At 42.4% G+C, this 24,062-nt stretch overlaps 2 protein-coding genes across 3 annotated transcripts in view; both read right to left on the reverse strand.

Moving 5' to 3' along the window:
* qsox2 (quiescin Q6 sulfhydryl oxidase 2) overlaps positions 1–15,654 on the reverse strand; it is a 105,786-nt gene extending 90,132 nt beyond the window's left edge. The window contains exon 1 of the mRNA XM_039762641.1: positions 15,328–15,654. Coding sequence (XP_039618575.1) covers positions 15,328–15,595 — 268 coding nt within the window. The 5' untranslated portion in view covers positions 15,596–15,654. The remainder of the gene's footprint in view (positions 1–15,327) is intronic.
* Positions 15,655–21,597: 5,943 nt separating this feature from the next.
* LOC120535086 (centrosome-associated protein 350) overlaps positions 21,598–24,062 on the reverse strand; it is a 192,274-nt gene continuing 189,809 nt past the window's right edge. For both annotated transcript variants that reach the window (XM_039762643.1, XM_039762642.1), the window contains exon 21: positions 21,598–23,202. The gene's annotated coding sequence lies outside the window, so the exon portion shown is untranslated. The remainder of the gene's footprint in view (positions 23,203–24,062) is intronic.

The raw sequence follows: 24,062 nt of genomic DNA on the forward strand, positions 1-24,062 counted from the left end.
AGACATTCTCAAGACGACCTGCTGAAGTTCAAACCGAGCATCAGAATGGGGAAGAAAGGGGACTGAAGTGACTTTGAATGTGCTGGCATGGCTGTTGGTGCCAGACGGGCTGCTCTGAGTATTTCGGAAACTGATGATCTACTGGGATTTCCACACACAACCATCTCTAGGATTTACAGAGAATGGTCCAGGAAAGGGAAATATCCAGAGAGTGGCAGTTCTCTGGGCGAAAATGCCTTATCGATGCCAGAGTAGAATGGCCAGACTGGTTCCAGCTAACAGAAAGGCAACAGGAACTCAAATAAGCACTCACTACAACCAAGGTATGCAGAAGAGCAGCTCTGAACACAAAACTCAAACTCAGAAGCAGGTGGGCTACAGCAGCAGGAGACCACAACAGGTGCCACCCCTGTCAGTTAACAGGAGGCAACTGAGGCTACAATTCACACCAAAATAGAACAATAGAAGACTGGAGAAATGTGGTCTGGTCTGATGAGTCTCAATCTCTGCTGCAACATTCGGATGGTAGGGTCAGAATTTGGCGTCAACAACATGAAAGTACAGTATGGATACAAGCAAGAAGCTTCATTGGCTCCCAATTAAGTTTTAAATTGATTTTAAAATTCTGTTGTTACCATTTAAGGCCATTCATAACCTCACCCCTCCATATCTGTCCGACCTTCATGTTTCCAATCCACCCTATGACCTTATATCCTCTTCCTACATCCATCTTACCATCCCTCTCGCCCGTCTAACCACTATGGGGTTAGAGCATTCAGCCGTTCTGCTCCCAAGCTCTGGAACTCACTACCTACCAAGCTTAGAAATATTGAATTATTCTCAACTTTCAAATGTGAATTTAGTGAAGCGCCAAGCAAAATGACACCTTTTATTGGCTAACTAAAAAGATTACAATATGCAAGCCTTCAAGGCAACTCAGGCCCCTTCTTCAGGCAAGATGTAATCATGTGAACTTAAAACCCATCTGTTTAAAATGGCTTTTTCTCTAGGATTACACAGTGGCTTTATTTGGTTTAAATTTTTATATTTTCTGATGTTTATTTTTTATTTTTTTTTTAATTTAATTTAATTCTCTGTTTGGCGTCCTTGGGTGCTCAGAAAAGTGCCTTGTTTAAATAAAATGTATTATATTATTTTGTTTATTAGTGTTTAATACATTTTTTAATTGTTTTATTACCCTTTTTTTTTTGGTCTCGGGTGGCACAGTGGGTAGTGCTGCTGCCTTGCAGTAAGTAAGGTTCGCTTCCCGGGTCCTCCCTGCGTGGAGTTTGCATGTTCTCCCCGTGTCTGTGTGGGTTTCCTCCCACAGTCCAAAGACATGCAGGTTAGGTGCATTGGTGATCCTAAATTGTCCCTAATGTGTGGGTGTCCTGTGGTGGGCTGGCGCCCTGCCTGGGATTTGTTCCTGCCTTGTGCCCTGTGTTGGCTGGTATTGGCTCCAGCAGTCCCCTGTGACCCTGTGTTAGGATATAGTGGGTTGGATAATGGATGGATGTTTTTTCTCTGTGGGTTGGGCCAAGGCTAGAATTTCCACCAAAATAATAAATCACCATCTTCTAAACATGAATTTTCTAACAAGACGCCATGAAACTTCGGTCAAGTTTGTCATTTTCCTGCACTTTGAATTATATAGATTGAAATTAACAGCACTGAAGAGACAAGGATTTAACAGAATTTTACTTTAATTTTTTCATGTAATGGGTGTGTGAAAACACACTGCATATATTAAAAGACTGTTGACTGAGACTATCTATGAGAATTACAGCAGCTGTACCAATAAATTATAAACAGTGGTTGCCAGCACCTGTATAGGGACAGCGGGAACATCTTTAGAGCAGCCAAGAGTTCAAGGTCCTGAATTGATTAGAAGCTAGCGAGACCACATCCGAAGAAAAGTGAACACTTGCCAGACCCCCAGTAAGAACTGCCCAGAAAACAGCGGCCACGTACAACACTTAATACAAAGTTATGTCCTGATATGACAGGCCAAAGAAACTGATGAAGGAGACGGAGGTATTAAAATTCTCAAATGCAATCAATAAAGCCGATTCAAAACAATGTTTTTTTTTTTTTTGCTTAAAACAGAGTCACATATATTCTGTAACTTCTGACTAATGAGAAGTGAACCGTTTTGTCATGGAATCGCACACACTAGAGGTCTGCAATCTGACACCAGTCCAACAGGCCCTGACGAAACATCGGGGTTACAGGCCCATTTTTAAATATAAAATCGGGCTAATGCCAGGTTCGGGTTTGTTGAGCCCCCCACCACCCACCGATTGAGGTTTGACTGACATATATATATATAAAATCCTTCTATATAAAAGCGGCCCTTCCGTCCCGTGAGTGCTACGCAGGCGCGGAGTTTCACACACGCCCCGTCTATTTTGCAATGCACGATGGGATTTGTAGTTTCGTTTTTCCAGGTAAAAGATGATTTTCTACTCCAGACTGTGCAATATTTTCTTCTTCTTTCTTACTATATAAAAGCGGTCGAGATTGTCCTTCCATCCCGTGAGTGGAAAGCGTAGTGGTATTCTACTTATCACAGACTTACTACTTGCAGCTTGCGGTACGAAGCGACATGATGCGAGTTCTGGTGCTCCCATCGTTCCCTTGCTTTTTGCACGAAGCACCGGAAAAATAGAAAAAATTATGTCTCTGGAAATAATTAATGTTGATGGAGTACAAATGCCTCACCGCATAGTAAATATCAGGGGGGTTCAAATGGGCAACCTCAATATATACAAAAAGTTTAAATTTCATCACAAAAATAACTGAAACTACGAGTATTAAAGTAATACTGCTAAAATGCAATATAACCAAATTAATGAGTTTGTATAAAATATCAAATTGATCTACATATTGAGTTGCCTTAAGAAGTGGTCAACTTAAAAGTCGGTCGCCTTAAAAGGCGGGTCAGCCTAGTATGAAAAAGAAAAAAAAATAAATAAAATGGGAGGAGTGTGGGGTGGCCTGAATTGAAATGAACACCTGCAGCAAGCCATACGTTTAACAAGTTCCACGTCATGTGTGTTCCTGTTTTGGAGGTGTGCCTCCCGATTGGCTGGTTAGCATGGACTACTTTCCATTTGTTCTCACATAATTTTGACAGTGTTGCCGTGCAAGAACACGGCCAGAAATCAGATGACCGCAAAACACTTGCCAAATGAATCACTCACTCTCGAAAGCGTAACTCACGCTTGACAAAATTAATGATACCCAGACAAAGGTTTTTGCCAGTAAGCGAACTCCAAATAATATTTACCCCCGCAAAAGTAAAAACACACCACAGGTGACAACTGTTTCCTGAAGAGGCATTAGCTCTCTTGGAAATGTGTTCTTTTGAAATTGTGGCATATTAAATAACTAAACAATATCATAATATTGTGAATTTCCCCTTGGGATTAATAAAGTATCTATCTATATACCAGAAAAGGCGATATCCCTCCCATCGTGATTATGGCGGTACAAGAATCACATGAGAAAAAATATCTTTTAGCTTACATTTACTGACGGTTACGCGGTTACAGACGGGGAGGCATATGGACAGACTTTATCCAGGTGGGAAATCTGGATCAACACAGTCAGCCATTTTCTCGTCCCCACGCTGGGAGGTTTTTCGAACTTTGTCGACACCGCCTCCAAAGGTCTGGCTGTTCTCCAAGCCTTTATACTGTTCTTCTTCAACTTGCTGGTCTTCTCGGTCTCCATATAAGGGCTGAATTCCTCCTCCACAAAATACAGAAATATCATAGTGCTTACATGCTGGTTCTCGTTCTCCCAATAAGGAAAGAAGATTTTGTGCTGACAGAGGACAGAAATACCCTAACCTGTGTTTAAGTGGACTATACAAGCCTCCAGTTGTCTGTGGCCATCTAATCCAATGCTTGGCTAGCAATTCTAACTGCTGAGCCCCTGTGTGCCAAATGTAACATGCACATGTGAATAAAACTCATAACAGTATTGTCCAGATATAGTGACAAAGAAAAATGTAGTATAACAACAACATATAGAAAGTGTTGCATTGACAGCTCAAGCATGACCTCGGATTTGATGTTGTTGTTATGAACAAAGTCTGCCGGGTAACTGGATAAAGGACCAAACATCATTTCTGCACTTACGTCATAGCGTTAGCTGGACCGCTAGGATCAGGTCCATTCTCAAGCATGCACCCGAGGTTAAAAAGCGTTCAGATATTGTCCCAGAAATTGCAGGAACATTGCTGGCTGGCAGTGATGGCCTTAGTGAAATATGTGAAGCACACAAGTCTAGTAAGCCCGCTGACAGTGCGTTAATCACCCAGGCAAACAGCAGAAGCAGTGAGCGAAACTTTAGTGCAACAGGCAGAACGCTAGAACGGTGGTGAAACCATTAATGGTGGAGTGCAGAACTCTTATTAAATGAATGACTTCATCACGACTGTAAATGCTTCTCTGACTTTGCCTAACAGTTTCGTTAATGCGGAACAGCAACAAATTCTCACAGTTCACTAACAGAAATAACTGGTACGGCTTACAGTTGACCTTATGCAATACTGTTTATTTATCGGTATGCTGCTGCTGGAGTATGTGGATTTCCCCCTGGGATTAATAAAGTATCTGTTTATTGCAAAGCTGTGCAAGTAAGCTGATGAAACGAGGGGTCCCCAAGTCCAGTCCTGGAGGGCTGCAGGTTTTCGTTCTAACCCTTGAAAGGACTGCGTTTTGGTGCTTTGTGTACGGTGAACGAAAAAAAAGCGCTGCTCCACTTGGAATAAAACGTGTGTGCTGGACAGAACTTTGTCTCGTGTCTGTCTGTGTCGGGACAGCCACAATAAAAAATTAAAATTTGGGTTTCCTGCCAACAGACGGCCAGAAGGTCCCATCTGGGATGCCAGTTGTGAAGCCTGCGCACATACAGATGCCCCAACTCGACACAGACAGGCAGGACACGAGTTCCAGTCAAGCACACATGTATTTTTCTTCATTCTCCACTACAGAGCACAGTTCAAAAAGCACCAAAACAGTTTGTCCTTCCTTCTTTCTCTGCCATCTACCACTCCTTTCCCAGCAAGCTTTGTCCACCTTCTTCCGACTCTGGCTATCCGAATGGAGTGAGGAGGCCCCTTTAATAGGGCATCTGGAAGGGCACAAAGATCATTTTCTGGCAGCACTTCTGGGTGTGGCGGAAGTGCTGCAAGGCAGGGTTCAGAAACTGTCCAGGTGCCCCCTGGCAGTGGCCATGGGCCACAGCAGGGTTGGGCTTCTAAGCTCCATACCCATGGCCCCGTTGAGAGCCGGGGGAGGGGGGTTACAGGGTTGTTGTCTCGTGCTCTGGAGAAGGTATTGCCCTGAATATGCCATCTTCCCTAGTTCTTCCATCACAGGTGCGTCCTGGCCGGGTATCTGTCTGGCCATTTGCCACACAATGATCCAAACATACTGCTGAGGCCAAGCAGGAGTTTATCAAAGTTTAAAAAAAAAAACAAGACAATTTTTGAATGACCAAACCAGTCACCTGACTGAAATCCAATTGAGCAGGCCTTTCATATGCTGAAGAGAAAACTGAAGGGGACAAGCCCACAAAACAAGCAGGAGCTGAGGATGAGTACATGATAGGCTTGGCAGAGCATCACCAGAGAAGACCCACAGCACCTGGTGGCATCTGTGAGACTCAGACTTCAAGCAGTCACTGCATGCAGGGGATATGTGACAAAAAATTTCCAAAATATGACGACCGCTTTAATAAACCTGCCATTGCGGTGTTCCAAACATTACAGTGCCCTAAAATGGGGGGAAACTGTGCAGAAAAAGTGTGGCAGCTGAATATATGCCAATCCCCTTAAATGAAAGTCTGTAAATGTGCTCTTTAATCACAAGTCTAAATTGTTTGATTTGGAACTTGAAACCGTGGACCAGTGGGGTAAATCAAGGCGGGGGACACTGGGGGTGGTCTGGTTAATGTCTCTGTCCCAAACATTATGGAGGGCACTGTATGTCATCATGTGAAGAGCACTATACAATACGCTGCTACTGTAGGTTACATTCAAGAGTCTTACAAAATAGAAACACTCGGATTGGGATGCCAAGTCTAACAGGAATAGAAGAGGACTGAGGAAAAGAACAAGCGATCAGGGAGACATTTCAAATAACACACCAGCTGTACTAATATTTGAAGTGGAGGTCCGATTACTTATCTGACACTCAGGCTGTTCAAAGGTGACACAGTGTTCAGAAGGAACTGCATAAGGCAAAGAATTAAAAATAATAAATACAACTTTAAAAAGGGACCAAATTAAAGTAAACTAATCAAAGAAAACCAAAGGGATTTGTTTAAGTTCTATATTAACCCCTCACACACTATGCTCCAAGAGATATTATATTAAAATACAGATGCTTACTAATCACATTACACTCAGAAACTTACCGATGTTTAACTCTATTAAAAATCTGCACCATCATAGTTGCATCCTAGCTGCCCACAACTCCTCCTGCCATCACAGAGTGGGCAATTTTCCGTTTCCCCCGCAACCCGAGTTCACACTTGATTTAATGCTAACAAATGAAAGAATAAATATTAGAGAGTAAAATTCACACATTTGACTATTCAGCGAATTACTGTCATTAAAAAAAATTTCTAAATGTAAAAATGAGTTTTTAATGGACTTCTAAATAGAATATTTTAATTAATGTAATTAAGTTTTTCTGTGTTCAATTTTACATTCATTTGGCAGTGGTAAAGTGGCACAAGGACTGGCGTTTTCCCAGCCAATGTCATCAGAACCATCTGGACGAGAACAGGCCATTCAGCCCAACAAAGCTTGCTAGTCCAATCCCACCCAATTCTTCCAGAACATCAAGTCGAGTTTGGAAGGTCCCTAAAATCCTACTGTCTACCACACTACTTGGTCATTTATTCCAAGCGTCTGTGGTTCTCCGTGTAAAGAAAAACTTCCTGATATTTGGAAGAAATTTACCCTTTAACAAGTTTCCAACCGTGTCCCAGTGTTCCTGATGACCTCATTTTAAAATAACAATCGCAATCCACTGGACTAATTCCTTTCATCATTTTAAACACTTCAGTCGGGTCTCCTCTTCATCTCCTTTAGAGGCTCAGCTCTTTTAATCTTTCCTCATAACTCATCCCCTGTAGTACTGGAATCAGCCTCGTCGCTCTTCTCTGGACCCCCTCTTGTGCTGCTATGTCCTTTTTGTAGCCTGGAGACCAAAACTGCACACAGGTCTCCAGATGAGGCCTCACCAGTGTGTTAAAGACTTGAGCAGAAATTCCTGTGTCTTGTACATCAAGGCGCTATATAACCTGACATTCTGTTAGCCTTCTTAATGGCTTCTGAACACTGACTGGCAGTTGATAATGTTGAGTTCACTACAAGTGCTAAATCCTTCTCATAAGGTGGACTTTCGATTTTCAGACACTCATTGTGTATTCCAACATCACATTTTTACTTCCTACATGTAATACTTTGCATTTACCGACATTAAAATTTCATGTGATACAAATCTACCCAAGCCTGTATGCTGTTAAGTCTCTCTGTGATGATTCAACAGATTCTTGATTATCTGCCAATCCACTGATCTTGGTACCATCTGCAAGCATAACCAGATTGTTACTACAGTATATAATAAATAAATAAATAAATAAATAAATAAATAAATACACACACACACACACTAGGGGGCTCTGCCCCCTGCTCGCTTCACTCGCTCACCCCTGTGTTTGGTTTACCGGATATACAATACAATTTATTTTTTTTACATCCCAAAATCACACAAGAAGTGCCGCAATGGGCTTTAACAGGCCCTGCCTCTTGACAGCCCCTCAGTCTTGACCCTCCAAGAAGACAAAAAAAAAAAAAAGCCTTGCAAGGGGAAAAAATATATAAATAAATAAATAAAAATATCGAAGAAACCTCAGGAAAGGCAGTTCAAAGAGAGACCCCTTTCCAGGTAGGTTGGGCGTGCAGTGGGTGTCAAAAAGAAGGGGGTCAATACAATACAGTACAATACATAGAACAGAATAAATCCTCAATACAGTATAAAAATAAAAATTCTAGAAGTACGGAGTAGAATTTCACTCGAGATGATATCATATAATATGATTTGGATTTGTTTCGAGTCCTGGAGATCTCATTCATCAAGCTGCCTCCCCTATTTTGCCATTCCACATCTGAAATAGCGCTAATCCGATGAAAGGACCCCTCTTTCCCATGATTCCTGCGATTCTCCATCAGGGATGACTTTACTTTCAGCAGGCAATATATAATTTAAAGAGATTGTTATTTTCTTGGGAATTGTTACATATGCATTTTTTTCACTTTTACCTTAAAAATCTTTGTAAAAACAGTACTTGTCCTTTATTTCCGGCCCCGTGTGTAGTTACATCTCTTTCTTGCCAGACGCATAAAGCTGATTATGTTGTGAGAGGGGTGAGTGGTTTGAATGCATTCTAAGGATATGCCTTTGGATCATTTGCCACCAGTGAGCTGCCCGTTCTGCTTGTTGCATGTCGTCGTTTTAAGAGCTGGGAGCACATGATGCGTGTCTGCCACAAGCAATCCAACAACTGCTAGTTTAGATGTCCATGGACTTGTTTTAAATGATGGCTCACTGCTTGGTCTCACGTGACATTCTAAAAACAATACTTAACCTTTATTTCCAGCCCCGGGCATCGTTAAATTCTTTCCTGCAGGACGTAGAATGCTGCTCGCGTTGTCTTGGGGCAATGGGCTGCCGTCACGCTGCCCTTCGATCTTTTTAAAGCCTGTACAGCCGCTCTCCTTTTTGCCACTTCGTGTCTCTGCTGCTCGCGTTGTGATCGCTACTCCGTGATCATAAATATACACCTGACCGAATTGTGTTTTCTTTGAAATGAAACTCGTCGTTGCTTTAACTTTTGCGAGTCCACAGTTTCTCATAGTGTATGTTCTATTATTGTGCAAGTCTACGTTTTGTGCATTGAATGTTGTGAATGCGAAAAAACGTTTTCTGCTCTTTTCCTTTTATTTCTGACCACGCTTTGTCATGCTATTTTTTCATTTACACCTGGCCCTGATGATTTCCTTTTTTGCGCTAATGCTATCTTTTATTCGTCGACGTTTCATTTATAACGTATTGTCCTTTACACGCTTTATATGCGCTGAGACACTTGCATCTGCCGCTTCCCTATACACTACTGATTCCCCATTCTCTTTCATCTTGCAGGTCTTTTATTTGTCTTTCGTGATCTTAACGTGAAGATCACTTATCGTCTCCTAGTCATTCATTCCACATGATTTTTTTTTATATAATAGAGAGATAAAAAATCCTCAGCCTAAAAGTGCAATGATTTTATGTAACGTTTTTATATGTCACGTTTTAAATCGGGATTATTTTAAAACCTACATATCTATGTTTGGTATCATTCTTTTCAGAATTTATCGAACTTTAAATGTGATGTTGTTACATTTTCAAATTCTTTTTCCATTTTTAAAATTATAAAGTAAAATATCAAGAACGTCCTTTGATAGGCGAACCTGTGCAGCTTTTAGTCGGCAACATGTCTTAGTCTGGTGTGCACCGTGCTTTCGCAATCGAAGTGCTCTTCAAAAACAATTAATTCATCATCACCCCACAACGCACCTTCCGAACGCACTTCAGCATTCCTCCTAACAGCCCCAAGTGGAAGAAATGGATGTGGTGGATGTCTGGTTTCAACAGGATGGAGCAACAGCTCATATGGCGCAGAGATCCATGCAAATTTTTTGGGGAGAGGTTTCCGGGGAAGCGGATCTCCCTGCACGGTGATGTCGGGTGGTCTTCACGTTCACCTGATCCTCGCTCCGTTCGATTTCTTCTCAAGTCGAAGGTCTAAAAACACTGACCGCAAAACCATGTAACCCTCAAGGACTCTATTCGCCATGTAATCGCCGCTATTCCTCTTGAAGCGGCCGAACGAGTCATTTAACCGTTCAGAAATTGTCTCAAAGAGTTTAATCGGTAATGACGGTCACCACCTTGAAGATATTTTTAAAACACAGTGAAATGACACCTTCTATTGGCTAACTAAAAAAAAAAAAAAAAAGATTATAATATGCAAGCTTTTGAGGCAACTCAGGCCCCTTCATGCAAGGCATCTTTACAAGTACAGTACAGTATACGGGTTTACCTTTACATTGTTTTTTAGGTAATGTATTAATGTATTAAGACGAGTATGCAATGAAATTAAAGTGCATTGGGGACATACTGTATTTAGGGTGTAAAACTAAAAATTTAAAAGGCATTTTTTAACCACATCCAAAAATCGTGGTTTTTCACAATTCGCGGGTGCTCTAGGAACGTAACTTCTGTGAATTTTGGGGGTGTACTGTATATAAACGTGGATGCTTTTCATCAATCAAAACTCAAAAAAGTGCCCAGGCTTTTATTTTGCGAGTGATGTATATTCGGTCATGGGACGAATTAAAATCGTATCTCAAGGTATCACTGTATATAAATACAAGAAACTTCTCACATCAAGAAATCTCAGCAGCAGAGATCTTTCCTCCAACAATGTTACAAATGTACCCTGTCCCAATCAGAGCTACTTCAGTTTCATCAAGCCGTAATTCAAAGTGCCCTCATTTTCTCCACACCTGTCTGGTACAGCAATGCACCTGCTCACTCAAACCATAAATGTCAGCGTGTTAATCCATCAGCAGAAAAGACTGCACTCCAATGGAGGATTAGTAAACATGGTGGAAATATAATCAAAGATTGCACTCACGCAATGCGGTGGGCTGGCGCCCTGCCTAGGGTTTGTTTCCTGCCTTGCGCCTTGTGTTGGCTCCAGCAGACCCCTGTGACCCTGTAGTTAGGATATAACGGGTTGGATAATGGATGGTTGGATGCACTCACACAGATAGAATTTTTTCAGTTATTACCAACTAGTCTCTAAAAGCAAGAGCTACTTCTGCTTATTTCTTACTGCTAATGACAGTACATCAACAATGCAATGACAATGTCAAGGCCTGGGCAAAGGATTTGTTCATTTGGTAGTGATGAGGGCACACAACCCTAGGCCACTCCACGTCACTCCCAGAGGATGATCCAAAATAGTCCAAGACAAGTAGGGTCCAGCACTCATAATGGATTCCTGATGCAGCGGTGGACTTCCCAATTGCAAGACCTGGTCTGCATGGGATTTCTGTGCCAACAGAATACGGTCCCCATCTACTGTTTACCAGCTAAACTGTTGCCTACTTACACCAACACCCGAGAGTGCTTATCAGAGAGACCCAGCAGACTTCCTGCCATGGGAGGAGGAAGTGCGGACTTTTCTACACAAAAACAGAAATCGGTGTGTCTTGTCAGAAGCAGGCGCCCTTCAGGCCGTATAGGCTACGGTTAGGAACGGTCCCTAAAAGCAAACGGCCATAGATACAAGAAGAAAGACTCATTATACCCCGTCTCCGAGTCAAGTCTGTTTCTTCGCGATCTCAAAATTACATTATATAAAAAAAAATAAAAAAAATCTTGTGAAGAGGGACGAGATGCGACTCTCTCAGAGAGACACTTTCACACCCCGCGAGACAACACTTTGTGCCAAAAGATTTAACCGGGGCTGGATATTAAAGACAAAGAGTAGATGGCAAAGTACAGTAGAACGTCGTAAAGAATTCAAAAACGGTGGAGTGGTACACATGCAGAGCAGGTTTGAGATAATGGAAGTACTAAAATTCGAAAGTCTCAAAACCAGGATAGTAAAGATCGCATTACACAAACGGAAATTACTCGGTGAAATAACGGAACAGCGAAAAGAGTTTGAATGTATTTTTTCGGATTTAAACTTTAAGTCGGAGACTTGTAGATCGTCTAATTCGTGTTGCCATCAGGGAATAGTAGTGTTTCTTTCCAATGAAGAGGCGTATCTGTGAGAATTAAAAGATTTGTTGTTTGGTGAAAGAGAAATCCACATACGTGAGCGACCGAGACGTGAAGTGGCTGGTGCATAGCACAGGCAGGGGGGTTGGCGAGCGAAGCCCCCTAGTTTACGATATAAAAGGCTTAGCTTACTTTACTTGAGGATACATGTCATTTTGCTTGATCTTATTGTGTTCATCACAAAGCTTTAGGGGTTAAAAGGCTACTTATGGGGTACTTTTTCTTTTATTAATGGGATCATGAGCACCATTTAGTTACCAGGACCCATTGGGTTTCTTCATGTGGATCTTGGCATGATGATAAAGGATCCTTGGCATGATAAATGAGCACTAAGGCAGGCAGTGTGGCTCAGTAGTTAAGCCTTCGAGTTTCAAACCCTGAGGTCGTGGGTTCAAACGCCACCACTGACACGGTTTCTTTTTCCGGTTGGCGGTGAAACTCAAAGCTTCATGATGCACCAACATTGATGGACTGAAAGCCAGAAGTCTACGTGACCATCATCATCAGGTCCTTCCATGAAAACCCTAAATACAAAGAGGACTGTTTGACTTATGTTAGGTAGATTGCCCAGAGCGGTCTCGTGGTCTGGAACCCCTACAGATTTTATTTTTTTTTTCCAGCTTTTGGAGTTTTTTTTTTGTTTTTTCTGTCCACCCTGGCCATCAGACCTTACTCTTATTCTATGTTAATTAATGTTGCCTTTTGTTTATTTTTTATTGTGTCTTCTATTTTTCTATTCATTTTGTAAAGCACTTTGAGCTACATTTTTTTTTGTATGAATATGTGCTATATAAAGAAATGTTGATTGATTGATTCACCCGTTGGAAAAATAAAAGAAATATATCCAATGGATTGGCTCCAGCAGACCAACCGTGTCCCTATAGTTAGGATATAACGGGTTGGATAATGGATGGATCTAAAATAATGTAAGACACTTTGTATAAAAGCATTGGCCAAATACATGGAATTGCTCGGTTTGCGTGTCCCCTCCGTCTGTTTCGCAGATGCCCTGCTAGTTTCGTCACCGCCAGGATGAGGATCTGCACCTCCAAGTCCAAGGTGATGGTTCTCAGCCAAAAAAGGGTAGAATGCCCTCTCCAGACTGGGGATGAGGTGCTGCCACAAGTGGAGGAGTTTACGTAGATCTCAGGATTTTGCTCACTAGTGGCAGCAGAAGGGAGGTCTGAGCAGCATCTGCAACCACGTGGTCCACCATGGTGAAGAGTTGAACGGTGAAGCTCTCGATTTACTGGTCTCTCTAAGCTACTACAGTACTCGTGGACTAAATGGACGGTAAGGACAGCTAGTACCCTTTTCTATTATCGTGACGCAAATCGGATTTTCATTTTTAACATTAGGCACCCAAAGGGGACATTAACATTCGGGACCTATAGGCCACTATGCTCCACTGCCACTAACTTTAAGGATAGTGTTTGTGGTTGGGGTCGGTCAGTCTAATAATTTAAACTGCAAAAATTAATCAACTGGGGCGCCTCCCCCACCGGCGCCCAACACTAGAATGGGTAGGAAGTGCCGTCCGTTTAGTACACGAGTACCGTTACTACTTTCATCTGTGGTCACCAGCTGTAGGTAACGACACAAGTGACCTTACTGCCCACATTGTGATGCACACGGCTTATTCATTCAGTACTGTTGCAGATATCCAATGGGTGGTCTAGATTGGCGTCTCGGAGAGGGCACAATATCTACGGCCCATCGCATTACATTGGCACATTAAACGTAACGTCATGTATATCATGTACATCATGGGCAGGAAGAGGAGTATAGGAAGCTAATCAAAGACTTTGTTAAATGGTGCGATTCAAACCACTTACACCTTAACACCAGCAAGACCAAGGAGCTGGTGGTGGATTTTAGGAGGACCAGGACCCTCACGGACCCTGTGATCATCAGAGGTGACTGTGTGCAGAGAGTGCAGACCTTTAAATATCTGGGAGTGCAGCTGGATGACAAATTGGACTGGACTGCCAATACTGATGCTCTATGTAAGAAAGGTCAGAGCAGACTATACTTTCTGAGAAGGTTGGCATTCTTCAACATCTGCAGTAAGATGCTGCAGATGTTCTACCAGACGGTTGTGGCGAGTGCCCTCTTCTACGCGGTGGTGTGCTGGGGTGGCAGCATAAAGATGAAAGACGCCTCACGCCTGGACAAACTTGTTAAGAAGGCAGGCTCCATTGTAGGCATAAAGTTGGACAGTTTAACATCTGTGGCAGAGAGACGGGCATTAAGCAAACTCCTGTCAATCATGAAGAATCCACTGCATCCACTGAACAGTGTCATCTCCAGGCAGAGGAGTAGCTTCAGTGACAGACTTTTGTCACCGTCCTGCTCCACTGACAGACTGAGGAGATCGTTCCTCCCCCACACTATGCGACTCTTCAATTCCACCCGGGGGAGTAAATGGTAACATTAATTTTATTTTTTTCATTTTTATTACTATTTAATTTAATATTGTTTCTTTGTATCAGTATACTGCTGCTGGATTTTGTGAATTTCCCCTTGGGATAAATAAAGTATCTATCTATCTATCAAGTGCTGCACGGTGGGGACAGACGGGTCACTAACTTAAGGTACAAAGTAACAGGACAGTCATGGAGGCTCAATGCTACATGTTAGTTAATCTGCCCCTGGTCCAAAGTGCTTCTCTCAGGAGGTTCTATCAAGCTTTGAAACTTCCCGTTAGAACTTCAAATTTAACATTTCTACTTCCCACACCTAACACGTTTACATTTATCTCCTCTGCCCAAGCTTCTCTGTAACCATTTAACTAATTCCATGACCTTGCAGTGGGGCTGGTCTCCCCATTCAGGACTGGCTCAGACACCAGGCCACCCTGAACTGGCTAAAGCGGGTTTCCGAATGTCACCGCGTTTATGGTATGACTGCGGAGAGGAAGGGCATCAGTGCAAAGAACTGAGGAGAGTTTAGTGAATGTTCTGGAACTTTGTTTGAGGGGTATAAATCTGCAGGGATAAGCGAATTTCATTTCGAACATTTTTTCCGGCTAATCCTAAAGAGGGTTTAAACAGCTACCAACGGTGCGGATCGCAGGTGTGCGGAGATGGGTGGAGTGAACGGGCACAGGTGCGTACGTGCAAACCACTGATGTCCACAAACGCACATCAAGTTACAGCCAAGGGAACAAATGCTCGTGTAGCCATTTGAAATTGCAGATAACCACTTCTAGCAAAGAATATTTTTTTATAAATATCAGAGTGATAAGAAAGAACAAGAAACGACGACTTATCGGCGAAAACAAAGAAAGGGTTGTTCACTCCAGAGCAGCGGCGTACAAAGGACAATCCTTCACGCCCCCGCCCACCGCAGCATCCCTTGCCCCCCAAAAAAGCCAACCCATAGTAAATAAAACAACGAGAGGCACCTTTAACATCCCCGGCCAAAGCGCTCCACGTCGGCGCGTACTGGATGCAATGCCCGCACCAGGACGAGTAAAACTGCACCAGCCAAGCGGTCGACGAGTTCTGCAGGTTCTTCTTCAACGTCTCGCTGGTCAGGATGGTTAACGGGTCCGTGCTCGAGTACAGCCGAGTCGTAGCACATCGCAATGGATTAAAAACAAGCACAAGGGCGACTAAAAGTAGCCAATATCGATAGTCACTAACGCACGACCAGCAGCGGCGTAGCGCCATGTCGCCGACGCCAGCTTCCAGAGCAGCTGCGAGAGCGAAGGTGGAGGAATGAGTGGGTGCTGACGTCTTCATTTTAGACCAATAGGTAGCCGCAGGGGGAGGACTTTCCGTAAAAAAGGGTTGGTTAAGCCGCCCAATTGAGCCAATAGGTGATGGCAAAGCATATACCGAGATGGGGAACATAAACAAGCCAATAAGCAGCTGCTGAAACCTGAAGGCACAAGCAGCCAATGGCTGAGCGCAAGTCAACTTGCCGGTGCCGGTCACGTGCGGCTACTCCTGGAAGTCACAACTGTCAGATTTGCGCCGTTTTTACACGAACGGAAAGGGAGCCGTCTTTGATTTCATTAAAGGGTTTATATCACCGCGTGTCATTTGACAGGCTAGTTTTAAAAGCGTTCCTTGAGTTTTATGAGTTAGTATTGAAAAATCATGGAGTCTAATTTGCATACGATTTTCTAATTTTACTGCATGACAACGCCCCTTATGTAGATAGGAGCTTTTGGCCACACCCACAACCTGTGAGCCACATCAAGTTAACCGTTGAAGAAAAAGCAGAAAGTAAAAAAGAAAATAGGATGTGAGGAGCAAACGAATTTCTGTTTAACGTCCAGATTCTCATTCAGTTTACTCAATGCAATAGAAAATCACCTTTTCGCAAAAGGAAAAATGGCATCAATCACTACTGTTAACTGGGTTTAATGTTCAAATCAAATACAGTTAGATGTAGTGAAATGCTTAGTTGTTAAACTCCAAGATTGTGCATTAAAGAAAAAGACAGAAGAAGCTCAAAATGACTATAACAACAGCGTAGAAAGATTGTTTTACAATGGAAAGATGTCTGCTGCCTGACGTGGACGATCTGTTTTAACAGGTAACAATAGGGATCTGTAGATGACGAGTTGAAGACAAAAGATGGAGCTAAATTTGTTAAAGGATAAGTTTGGTATCTTTACAAGTCCAAGTTATTTCTTCACAAATGTGACATGTATATACTTGCCATGCAAGATTGTATTCTAACATTACACATACTCTATACATTTAAAAAAAGATTTTATATATACAGTGGTGTGAAAAACTATTTGCCCCCTTCCTGATTTCTTATTCTTTTGCATGTTTGTCACACAAAATGTTTCTGATCATCAAACACATTTAACCATTAGTCAAATATAACACAAGTAAACACAAAATGCAGTTTTTAAATGATGGTTTTTATTATTTAGGGAGAAAAAAAAATCCAAACCTACATGGCCCTGTGTGAAAAAGTAATCGCCCCCTGAACCTAATAACTGGTTGGGCCACCCTTAGCAGCAATAACTGCAATCAAGCGTTTGCGATAACTTGCAATGAGTCTTTTACAGCGCTCTGGTGGAATTTTGGCCCACTCATCTTTGCAGAATTGTTGTAATTCAGCTTTATTTGAGGGTTTTCTAGCATGAAGCGCCTTTTTAAGGTCATGCCATAGCATCTCAATTGGATTCAGGTCAGGACTTTGACTAGGCCACTCCAAAGTCTTCATTTTGTTTTTCTTCTTACAACTCTTGACAGATGCCTGCAGAAGTCCTGCAAATACTAATGTAAATAAGAAAGTTCAACATGGCGGACGTTGTCGACCGTTATGCGTAGAATTTCGAAATGAAACCTGCCAAACTTTTGTAAGTAAGCTGTAAGGAATGAGCCTGCCAAATTTCAGCCTTCTATCTACACAGGAAGTTGGAGAATTAGTGACGAGTCAGTGAGTGAGTGAGTGAGGGCTTTGCCTTTTATTAGTATAGATATATATAAACACACACACCAACCACTTTATTAGGTACACCTTGCTAGTCCCAGATTGGACCCTCTTTTGCAATCAGAACTGCCCCCATTTTTCACAGCACTGATTCTCAACAAGGTGCCTGAAACATTCCTCATGGATTTTGGTCCATATTGACATGATAGCATCACACAGTTGCTGCACATCCATGATGTGAATCCACCATTCCACCACATCCCAAAGGTGCTCTACTGGACTGAGATCTGGTGACTGTGGAGGCCATCTGAATCCAGTAAACTCATCGTCATATTCAGGAAACCAGTTGGAGATGATCTGAGCTTTCCGACGTGGCGCGTTATTCTGATAGAAAGGAGCCATCAGAAGATGGCAGTCATAAAGGGATGGACATGGTCAACAACAATACTCAGGTAGGCTGTGGCTTTTAAACGATGCCCAATTGGTACTAAGGGGCCCAAAGTGTGCCAAGAAAATATCCCCCATACCATTACACCACCACCACCAGCCTGAACTGTTGATACAAGGCAGGATGGATCCATACTTTCATGTTGTTGACACCAAATTCCGACTCTACCATCTGAATGTTGCAGCAGAAATTGAGACTCATCAGACCAGGCAACATTCTTCCAATCTTCTGTTGTCCAATTTTGCTTTTGAATTGTAACCTTAGTTTTCTGTTCTTAGCTGACAGGAGTGGCACCCGGTGGGGTCTCCCGCTATTGTAGCCCACCTGCTTCATGTTTTGATGTGTTGTGAGTTCAGAGCTGCTCTGCTGCACACCTCGGTTGTAACGAGTGCTTGTTTGAGTTCCTGTTGCCTTTCTGTCAGATCAGACCAGTCTGGCCATTCTCCTCTGACCTCATTTTCACCCAGAGAACGGCCGCTCACTGATATTTTCCCTTTTTCAGACCACTCTCTGTAAATCCTAGAGATGGTTGTGTGTGACAATCCCAGTAGATGAGCAGTTTCTGAAATACTCAGAGAAGCCCGTCTGGCACCAACAGCCAGTCACTTCAGTCCCCTTCCACCCCGATTCTGACGCTCGGCTGGAACTTCAGCAGGTCGTCTTGATGATGTCTACAGGCCGATATGCTGCCATGCGATTGGCTGATCAGATATTTGGTTTAACAACCAATCAAACGGGTGCACCTTTTGAATTGAATCGATAAAACAGTAAACTGAAACTTCTGATCAAACAAATGTGCTGCCTCTATGGAATCCGACTACACCCAGAGCAGCCGTACAATCAGAATGCTGCCGTCTCACAATTAAAATCAGTTAAGGGGCTCAGTGACCAGCACTCGCCCTCAATTCACCACAAAAATCCCAGAGCAACTCTCAACGATCAGTGATATGCATAAATAATGGATTAACAATTCTCCAAGTAAAGAGAAAAAGCTTACAAATACATTATCAAATCAAAGCCTAATATTTACACATTAGGGTGGATGATGACATTGTAAATATTAACTCGTTTCAGCAGAAAGTCACAGGCCGCCTGCCTTTAAGTCTTTATATTCCTGGAGATGTCAATGGAATATTCAGTTTGTGTTCTGTTAGCGGAGAAGCACAGGGGTGGCGCTGCTGGCTCGCGGTAAGGAGAGCGGCGTTCGAGTCCCGGGTCCTCCCTGCCTGGAGTTTGCATATTTATTTATTCATTTATTTATTTATTTATCTTCTGCTACTCTTATTTATTTATTTGTACATCTCCACATCTGTGGCACAAGAATTTCGCTATGCAGTCTGACAATAAAGAGCTCTGATGTAATCTAATGTCCACTTCTACTCAAAATGGTCTTAAAGTAAACCCCCTTTATAGGTTATTATTTTGCAGCAGACAATTTTCTTATCCAACTCTGGAGGACCGTGATGATTGTGCACTAGTAGTTTCACTCCTGTTGCCATTAACTGCTGTGGCGAGCGGCTGGGGGCAGTACCCAGTCAGGATGCCCAGAAGGACCGGAAGAGGGATTACGTCTCCTCTGATTCAAGATGATAGAAGAGCAACTTTGACTGAAATAACCACTCGTTACAACCGAGGTATGCAGCAAAGCATTTGTGAAGCCACAACACGCACAACCTTGAGGCGGATGGGCTACAACAGCAGAAGACCCCACCGGGTACCACTCATCTCCACTACAAATAGGAAAAAAAGGCTACAATTTGGACAAGCTCACCAAAATTGGACAGTTGAAGACTGGAAAAATGTTGCCTGGTCTGATGAGTCTCGATTTCTGTGGAGACATTCAAATGGTGGAGTCAGAATTTGGCGTAAACAGAATGAGAACATGGATCCATCATGCCTTGTTACCACTGTGCAGGCTGGTGGTGCTGGTGTCATGGTGTGGGGGGATGTTTTCTCGGCACACTTTAGGCCCCTTAGTACCAATTGGGCATCGTTTAAAAGCCACAGCCTACCTGAGTATTGTTGTTGACCATGTCCATCCCTTTATGACTGCCATCTTCTGATGGCTCCTTTCTATCAGAATAACGCGCCACGTCAGAAAGCTCAGATCATCTCCAACTGGTTTCTTGAATATGACGATGAGTTTACTGGACTCAGATGGCCTCCACAGTCACCAGATCTCAATCCAGTAGAGCACCTTTGGGATGTGGTGGAATGGTGGATTCACATCATGGATGTGCAGCAACTGTGTGATGCTATCATGTCAATATGGACCAAAATCCATGAGGAATGTTTCAGGCACCTTGTTGAGAATCAGTGCTGTGAAAAATGGGGGCAGTTCTGATTGCAAAAGAGGGTCCAATCTGGAACTAGCAAGGTGTACCTAATAAAGTGGTTGGTGGGCATCGTTTAAATGCCACGGGCTACCTGAGCATTGTTTCTGACCATGTCCACCCCTTCATGACCACCATGTACCCATCCTCTGATGGCTACTTCCAGCAGGATAATGCACCATGTCACAAAGCTCGAATCATTTCAAATTGGTTTCTTGAACATGACAATGAGTTCACTGTACTAAAATGGCCCCCACAGTCACCAGATCTCAACCCAATAGAGCATCTTTGGGATGTGGTGGAACGGGAGCTTCGTGCCCTGGATGTGCATCCCACAAATCTCCATCAACTGCAAGATGCCATCCTATCAATATGGGCCAACATTTCTAAAGAATACTTTCAGCACCTTGTTGAATCAATGCCACGTAGAATTAAGGCAGTTCTGAAGGCGAAAGGGGGTCAAACACCGTATTAGTATGGTGGTCCTAATAATCCTTTAGGTGAGTGTATTTTGCACAGCCAAACACCGCAGCAACATGTCCATGGATAGCACTGTGTGTACGACAGATTTAATGAGATTTAATAAAAGGACAGCTTTCACTAACGCCTGCGGTGTACGTCACCATTTTGGACTGACGTCATGGTCTGAAGTCAGAAAATTTCCAACTTGACAGATCAGCCCTGAGTTTCCGAGGTGGAAATGTGGCTTGTGAAGGCATTCCAGTTGAACATTCCAACTAGAAACTTCAAGCGGAACACACCATAATAAACAGTACAATACTACAGCTTTCCCTAATGTTTTCAGAGTATGTCGCCATTTTGCATTGACATCATGATCTGAAATTGAACAAACTTGGGCTTGACAGACCAGCCCAAAATTTCCAAGTTGAAAATCTGACTGAAGGAGGGCACTGCAGTTGAATATTCCAGCTTCCCAATTCAAATGGAATGCAACATAATAAACAGCATATAATACTACCGTTTTCACAAACGTTTGCGGTGTACGTCACCATTTTGAATTGACGCCATGATCTGAAGTCAAACAAACTAGGACTTACTTGACAGACCAGCGCAGAGTTTTTGAATTGGAAATCCAACTTCTTGAGGTATTCCATTTGAACATTTAGTCTTGGAACACAGAAATTCTGACTTCCCACTCCAAATGGAACGCAGCATAATACCCAATAATGCGCCTTTCACTAAAATTTGCTGTGTACGCCGCCATTTTGGACTAAAAGTTGGACAGACTTAGACTTGACAAATCATCCCCGTGTTTTCAGAGTTGGAAATCCGACTTGAGGGGGCGTTCCAGTAGGAACTGAAACATTTCTGACTTCCTGCTTCAAATGGAACACAGCACAAGAATGGGAATCAAAATGGCGGCATCTGAGGATCCAAAATGGAGGTCGAGACATAGCAAAACAAAACAAAAACGTTGCAAGGAAGCCACGTACGACTGAATTTATGACATTACAAAAATAGTTTTATTTATTTAAAATCAGTCAAAACATATTTTAAGGAAACAAACAAAACCTTAAAAATAAATGTTTTTACAAGGAAGTGCATAAGCAAAGTGCAAACGTTTTGGTCCAGATATTTATGTGTCTTTAAGCTGAAGCTTAATCAAGGTAGAGAGATTACATATAGGCTTATAAACACAATATAGCATGGTAGACAAATGTTATTATTATTAAATATAATCACAAGTATTTAAAATATGGAATTTTTAACATTCAAAAAAGCATCACACCGTAAATAAATGACATCTCTATACGTTACTTTTAGCAGAACTCTTAGTCATTGTTAAAGGTGAAGCAAATCCATAGACTGACGGAGGAAGTTTAAAAACGAACCCGCCGTTATTAATAAGGTGAACGTGAAGGTGTTTGTGCAAAGTAAAGCAACTGAACAAACCGAACGACCGATCTGTATGGCAGAAAACGCCCTGAAGAAGTCGACAGTGCCACACGTCACAATGTGGTGAGCGGCCTGAGGAAGAGTGGGGCACAGACGAAGTTCTGCAGACGTCACACGTGCATTCAAAGTCATGGAAAATCCCCAGCTTCCATACTTCCTGTTGTGTTTAGTACTGTAAACATGGAGACACTGGCGTCTCTTTAAGAAACAGAACGAGGGAAGAAAACCCGAGGTTACGTTTTTTTTTTTGTCCGACTCTGCTGTTCAGGTCACTTGTCGTTCTTGTGGACAACACGAGGGTCTCTTGAAATTCTTCACGTCTAATTGTATCCACACAAATAAACAGAAAAAAAAAAAATCACGTTGTTTATATGCGGTAAAATTATAATTTTGTCAATCTTTTAAATATTTTGTTTCTCAGAGCGCTTTTAAGTCATAATTTGTCTTTTGCTTCTAAGCATGATTGGCTAATAATTCGGTTACGTTTAGCTGCCTTCACACTTTATCTGTCATGGAATCACAGCCCCAGTTTAAATACTCACAAATCTAAATACGTTTTAAATTAACACTTAAATTTAAAATCTCTCCAAGCATGATGTAAACTACAAAACATTTAACACATTAGCCACAATTTAATAAAGATGGTGCATATAAGACCAGCCTAAAGTAGAAAGCCATAGGAAGCGGATATTCAGTACGTTTCATTTTAAATGGTTGTGTGAAAGTCTGGACATTTTTCTTTTACAAACGTTAAGATTTAGAAAAGCAGCCAGGCTGGGTAACGACTTAAAGAACAATTCCATAAATTATAAAAGTTCTGCCTTCTTAATGAAAATAAATAGCAGACTCGCTACACTTCAGAGGTGTGTGTGGCGCTGCCCGAGACACCAACAAGACCCCCAACAAGGGCTCCCCTATTTGATTTCATCATTTTTCCAGGAAATTGTGAAGTAGGGTAAAGACTTTTCAAATGATTACACCTCAAAGCGTCTCGATTTTCAGCAATTTAAAAATGTAATTTCTTATAAAGGAGCTCATTTAATCCTCTTTAGGCGTTCAGTGGTCATTCTTGGTGCGGCGCACAGACATCAGGCTAAGAGAAGCGTCTTCCGGTGGCCTCCATCATCTTCACTGTTAAATTCAGCTCTTTGTTGGTCTAGCTAATTAAAAGGCATCCCTCCTGGTACAAAAATAAATAAAGAAAGAAATTTAGTGCCCATCAAACCATTAAAAGATGATAATATGGGATTAATAAAGTATCTATCTATCTATCTAATATTCAAAGGCATGAAGAGAGGCACTCTGGTGTTCTTTATATTAAAATAAATCACTTACAAGAAGAGAGGCACCGGTAGAGGATCTAATGATTGTCGCACATGTACACCCGTGGATCATCCTCAGGACTCCTCGAGGGGAAGTAGTACTGTTGTATCCAGACACAAAAACCCGTCACACACGGGTTTTGCCCAAATGTTTTCTTATTTCCAACCTTCTTTTTCCCACAAACCCTCAGTTCACCACACCCTCTTTTTATACCCATCCTGCCTTGTCTTTTAGTAAAAAAACTACGTACAAACTTTTAAAGAAACACAGGGTTAAATTCGGGACATAACAAGTACCACCTCGGGGACAAAGGGGGGCGCTGTTCCTAACTGTGTCCTCTCCTTTTCCCTCCAGCAGAAGACGGGGCGCCCCCTTAGGGCACCTGACTCCGCCTCTCCTGGCTTTTTTTTCCTCAATATACTGCGAGCTGCCAGAAGGTGGCGTCACTCGATCCTGTAACCTGAAGTGAACGTGAACTGAGCCAACTAGCGGTTTATTATTCGGTTGCCTTTGCTCCTGTATTTTTGTTAAACTTTTGAAGAAGTAAACGGGGACGACCAACATTCCCCCCCTCCACGTCCACATATAATCAATCAACAAATTTTCTAAGAAAAAGTACAAACTTTTAAAGAAACACAGGGTTAAATTCTGGACATAACATTTCCCCACCCCTCCCCTTTTCCTTCTTAACCTTCTGTTACATAATCACTGAGCCAA

Source organism: Polypterus senegalus, chromosome 9 (assembly GCF_016835505.1).
Source record: "Polypterus senegalus isolate Bchr_013 chromosome 9, ASM1683550v1, whole genome shotgun sequence".
Classification (NCBI taxonomy): Eukaryota; Metazoa; Chordata; class Cladistia; order Polypteriformes; family Polypteridae; genus Polypterus; species Polypterus senegalus.